This window comes from Papio anubis, chromosome 15, assembly GCF_008728515.1.
Source record: "Papio anubis isolate 15944 chromosome 15, Panubis1.0, whole genome shotgun sequence".
Lineage (NCBI taxonomy): Eukaryota > Metazoa > Chordata > Mammalia > Primates > Cercopithecidae > Papio > Papio anubis.
This window is the reverse complement of record NC_044990.1, coordinates 87,380,127-87,386,126: the sequence shown is the minus strand read 5'-3', so window position 1 is coordinate 87,386,126 and position 6,000 is coordinate 87,380,127. Positions and strand designations below refer to the sequence as shown.

General features: G+C 41.6%; 1 protein-coding gene across 4 annotated transcripts in view; it reads right to left on the bottom strand.

The window, feature by feature from the left end:
- Positions 1 to 3,494: 3,494 nt before the first annotated feature.
- MYO16 (myosin XVI) overlaps positions 3,495 to 6,000 on the bottom strand; it is a 574,351-nt gene continuing 571,845 nt past the window's right edge. For all 4 annotated transcript variants that reach the window (XM_021929768.2, XM_021929769.2, XM_003914068.5 and 1 more), the window contains one exon: positions 3,495 to 4,894. In XM_021929768.2, coding sequence (XP_021785460.2) covers positions 4,667 to 4,894 — 228 coding nt within the window. In that variant the 3' untranslated portion in view covers positions 3,495 to 4,666. The remainder of the gene's footprint in view (positions 4,895 to 6,000) is intronic.

Below are 6,000 nucleotides of genomic sequence, written 5' to 3'. Positions count from 1 at the left end.
ATCTGAGAAATTAGAACAGGTGATAGAGATGAATTATAGGCACCTATTAAGACATATCCTTTGAAAAATATCATCTTTAAAGTTTATAAAGCATCCTGGATTTTAGAGAAACTTACTGAAACCACAATAATAGAACATCCCAGGGGTTTGGAGTACTTAGGTAAAGTGAAAAAAACTACAAAGATTATTCTTCCCAGTCTGTAACTCAGCATGCTACAACCTTTCGCTATCTAATGGGTATCTTTGTAACTCACGTGGACGCCTTGCAGCAGAGAACATTGTTGGTAGTAGAATTTATTTTATAAAGTCATTGCTTATGAATAAGATGTAAAGGAAGAAAAATGGGGGTGGAGATGATATTTTTAGTTTTTTGAAAGCAGCGCTACTGTTTTGGGAACCCATGAGCATCACACAGAGCTCACTATTCCACAGTAAATAGAAATTTAATTGCTTTCATCTTCATTATATGGATTTTTATGTGCAGCTAAAAACAATTTGAAAAATGTAATAAAATTACACTAAATGTTTACTTGGAACAGAGTTTTTTTTTTTTTCTCTAGCTAATTTAAGAATCTTTTTTATTGAAAGTTTCCTGATGAGAAATAGAAATCAATTCCATTCATTTCTCACCAAAAACTACATTTAAATGATTAGAAAAAAATGAGCAGTTCCAAGTGATGGTCAATGGGTGAATTGTGTCCTACTGAAGAACGTTATTACTTAATACCCTCATGCCCTTTATTGTGATATGAGTTGAGTCTGATGTCTGGCTGGAAACTGACAGCAATAGAATTTTGATAGAAGCTCATCCGTCCTTTCAGACTCTGGAATTCGTAATATACCTTTTGTCTAAGTTGTGTAATGTTTATTTGTGAAGTCCATTCATAAATCTTAGATTTTAATTGGTTGTTGCTTTTATTGAGTAGATTTATATAAGCGTAATTCTACTAAATTAGATACCACTATTTAAGAATAGTGATGATATATTTTTCCATCCTGGAAAATACATTTTAAATCATTTTAACTCATTATAAACATTTGGATAGTGGTTTTTAGAGAGCTCTCATAAATAATTTTTTTAAAAAAAGCAATAGTAGTGGGCAGTGTTTGAACATAGGGTAATAATTCATACCAATTATATTGCTGAACATAAGGTTGAAGCCTCAATAATATATCCTAATTCATACCTTATGGTCTGATGGCAATTAAAATACCACCATTAAGTATTTTGCAAACACACATAAAAGCTGAAATCTTGCTTATATGGAATAATATTCAGTGCTTTATCACCCAGAATAGTACCTCTTTATTTTCATGACAAAGTATAATCATTAGAGAGCCATTCTGAGAGTAACTTTCATCCACACAAGGCTTGGACTTCGTATTATTGTGACTATTAATACTATTACTACTGTCATGGCTATTAATGCTTTTGAGCCTCTGCTGATTTTTATATCATGTAATTAGAACAGGCACAATCAGATGGTCCTAATGTAGTGACCAACAACAGACAGCTGCAATCTCTTTCCACAGCAGAGAAACCAGACAAACACAAAAGAGCTTACTTACTGATTAAGGAGATTGTGTTTGAAAGGTCTGTCTACATTGATTTAGAAGATCACGTTTAAAGAATCTATCTACAAGTGGTTTGGCTTCTAGTGTCTGAAGGTCAATAAACCTTAAATGAGGCAGAGGGACTACTGAGAGGTTAAATATTTCATGTTCATGATGTTCATAGTAATCTAGTAGGTGACTATAAGGTTTACGTAACAACAACACAGGCCCCAGTGCTTCGACTTGGGTTAATAGGGAGGTGTGTGGTTTGGATACACATGTGGCTTGTGACTTCCTTACTTCATGTAGGGTCTCCCTGCAATGGTCATGCATCCTCATTTCAGATATATTTTGATACAGTAAGTTGGCAATTTCTGTGTATCAAATTAAAATGGCATGGGCATTGGAATCATAAAGATGAGAGTTTATATTCTGATGGGCTACTTAAAGCTGTAAGTTTCAATTTCAGTATCAATACAAAAATGATAAAGATTACCTTGCAGGCATATGTCAGTGCTGTGGACTGAATTATGTCCTCTCAGAATTCCGCTGTTGAAACCCTGATCCCCAGTATGATGGAATTTGGAGGCAGGGTCTTTGGGATATGATTAGGTCATGAGGGCAGAGTCCTCGTGATGGAATTCATGCCCTTGTAAGAAGAGACACCAGAGAGGGTGCTTCCTCCCCTTCCTCTCTGAACATGCGAGGGGATGATGAGAAGATGGCCATCTGCAATCCAGGAAGCAAGCCCTCACCAGACACAGGATCTGCAGAAACTTTAATTTTGGACTTCCCAGGCTTCAGAACTGTGGGAATACATGCTTGTTGTTGAAGCTGCCCTGCCGATGGCAATTTCTTACAGCAGCCCTAACCAAAATAGCCAGTTTAGGAATCATATGGGCTGAGCACCTCACACAGTCACCACAATGCTCAGTGAACATTTAAAGCAAGTTCTTGCAATGTGCAATGCTTGAGCAGTTTATTTTTGACCCTGGCCTGAATATACTGTGGGAAGGAGAATGCAATTCAAAGTTTTCATTCAACCAAGATCATTAAGTGCCTACTATTTCCATAACACGGCCCAAGAAGTCATGTATCAAGGGAAAGTCAGCTTCTTCCGATGCTTCTTGGCTGGGGTTGGAAGTCAGAAGGGACAAAGGTGAGAAATAGCCAGGGAGTGGGGCTCGGCTGTCATCAGGCTGGAGGTCAGGCAGAACACTTCCTTGTCTTCGTTGGGTGGCTGCAGTAACGTTGCAGTAACTACATATTGACCATGTGCTTTTATTTGCTGTGTTCCGATGCTTTGGCATCTGGGGCCCTGCTGACCTTGGAGGAACTGCCCTTCCCAGGGTTAGCCATGTCCAAAAGATAGTGATGACTCACCCCAGAACATGATTTTCAAAGACAAGGCAATCAATCTAGAGCCCACATCGCTAGTAAGTCTCCCCTGTGGGTTCTCATAGGGCTGTCATTCCAGGCCACGCTCTGCCCACCCTAATCACCTCAAGGCCAGGTCCCAGACAGGCAGGGGTGGTTCCCGCACCCCAGAACCCACTGACATTTCTCAAAGCAGCCAGTTCTATGCCTGCTTTGTCTTTTCCCAGTGTTGTGCAGACTAAAATAAAGGGCTCCCCCATGCCCTCTGCTTCCTGGCTGACCTTGGTGTGGCCCTCTGATGGTACTATGTGGCCCCTTCTCTGGGATTTCTGAGGATAACAAGCCGTCTTTTCAACGGGACTCCCTTCTGGACCTGATGGTCTCACCATACCGGAATCATCATAAAGCCTGTATTGTAAAACACATCATTGGTGTCTAAAGTTTGCACAATGCTATGGCCCCCACATTAAGGGAGTCTGGGTGAGATGACTTCATTGTCCCTACTTCTCTGACCAGAAAACACAAGACTTAATGGGAGACAATAATAACAACAACAAAAGCAATAGAAGAACACAGTTGTACCTCTTTATTGGCACAGTAACTTTTCAAAGGCTGGTATGAATAAAAAGTTCCAAGTAGCAAGACAAGGTGGTCTGGAGCCACTGCTCAGAACTTCCCACAGCCAACGAAAGCACATCAATGAACAAGGCCTTGCATTATGGGAGGGTTGAGGATATACAGCGAGGGAATCATGCAGTGGAAGTCCTGGGGGACGAACGTTGTGCGATGCAGTCCCTACTGCTCAAAACAGTACATGGCAGCGTGCTCATTTGTACTGTGTAGACCTTTGAATGAATATGACCATTTTACACTACCAGCTATGGATTTGAAGCCATACGTGTTTAACTAAGTGCCATGTGATTTCCTGTGATCTATGCTGAAGTCGGGAGGTGAAATTGAACTAAAGGGTGCACAATCCACTTATCCAGAAATACAGCGCATAGGAAAGAACAGCCTCCTCATCCATGAGTAACACCCAAAACATGGGACTCAATTCATAGTTTTGCAAGGGGTGACACTGGCGAAGCTAAAACAACAATGTAGTTTCAAGATTTCAGGTGGGTTAGGTTAAAAAAAAGGACTGTGGAGGAAAAAAAATAATCTAGAAATTATTTTTTAAAATCTGTATTTTGAAGAAAGGAAGCACCACCAATTGCATAAAGTTATAAAATTACAGTAATAAACATGTAAATAATTATCAGGTTTACAATACCAATAAAACACAAATACCTACAAAGAAATAAAATATATGTCCCGTATACTGTATTACAATAAAACCATTGGAAGTACAATAAACAGACTGTTGAACCGTAGAAAAACAACTGTACAGGGTGTGCATGGATTGCTCCTTTCCTCTGCTACTCTCCCTCTGTGGCCACCCTTTTCCCAGCCTCTCTCTCGCTACCTAGGGGTAGCACAGAGCCATAAATGAGGAGCCTGAAAATCAGAGTGTATCACCACGAGATGGATAAGAAAGAATACACACACACACACGCGCGCATGCGCGCACACACACACACACACGGGATCTCATATATTTAGTGTCTGTGTCCTGTGCTTTTTTTGTCTAAATGCGTGGAGGGAAGACCCAGCGTGTGTCAGAAGGCAGCCTTCTGTTGTTGTAGCCTGGAATCAGTAGGTAGTTCTATTTTGTGAGTCTGTAGTTCAGGCTGCATCAAATGGTGGTGTCCCAGAGCTCAGACGGCAGCCTGTTGCAGGAGGCCCCTTCCGGCTTCTTCAGAAGACTGGGCTTCTTACAAGGTGGTGGGGGAGGTACCCTGGGCTCAGCGTGGTGCAGGATCTGCTGCCAGTCTTGTCCTTCCTCACAGAGCTTTCTCCTCCAGTCCAAGAGTTCCTGCAGGGCCACACTTTCATTCTCTGAGAGCCTCAGCTGATGGATTACCTGTGGGAGGAAGAGGGGGAAAAAAACAGGTAGCAGCAAATATTGTGAATGAGTATGAAGTGTCATAGCAACACCTGGATACAAAGGGGCAGGGCTGGCGCTGAAAGAGGCAGCCTCTTTCCTCAGTCTCCATGCACTGCTGCCTCTGGAAACAGCATTGGGCTAGGGAGGCTATGAATTGCTGAGTTAAGGCGATGACTGCAACAAAAGACTGGGAACTAGGTAGCGTGTTAATGTGAGCTGCACCTCCAGAGGCTGCAAGAAAGAATGAAATGTCTGCTTGACCTATGCCCTCGATTATTGTGTTCATTCTTATGGCAACTTGTACTTTCTCTTCATTTAATTTCTATCCATAATAGATGTTCTCCTATTAACAGAGCTTCCTCAAGCTTCCCTCCATCCTCGGAGCTGCTCCTCCATCTGTCCACATAGTTAATAGTCAAACATGACTATTAGGGTTACATGACCTCATTTCCGACCATAAGGCATGGACCCAAAGATGCACCCCTACTCATGGGGGCCCATACATAGACAATACATAATCACACCACACTCATGTAGAAAATTTTTTCAAGCATTAGGTGTTACAAAAGGCAGTCACTAAAATATCCAATGAGCTCATTCAAGGCAGGCTAGCTGTGCTTGAGAATATTTGAAGCCTCTTTGGGGTATCTACCTGCCTGCTCTATTTGGTGGCAGTGAGACAAAGCAATGAGCTAAATTAGCAACTGTGTACTCTCTCAGACTCTGAGCCCTCAAAGATGGGAACATTATGGGCCTTTGCAGGGAAGCATCAAAACATGTAACTGTATTGGCTACATCATCTTGCATCACTATGGCCCCTGAAGAGAGACACCCTGCAGACCAAGCTTACCCTGACTTCAGCTAGGGCACAAGACAAGCTGGCTATGTAGCTGTGGTCACCCTTCTTCTGCCAGCTGCCAGGAGTCTGTAGCAGCTGGACATTGCAGATATCAATGTTTCTGGCAATTCTAAGGAAGTATACTGGTTTTTTTTTTTTTTTTTTTAAATGAGATTCTGGAAATCCAAATGGGAATACTGGGGAGAATTCAGAGGAAATGAGATGACTCATCCTACCTCCAAAG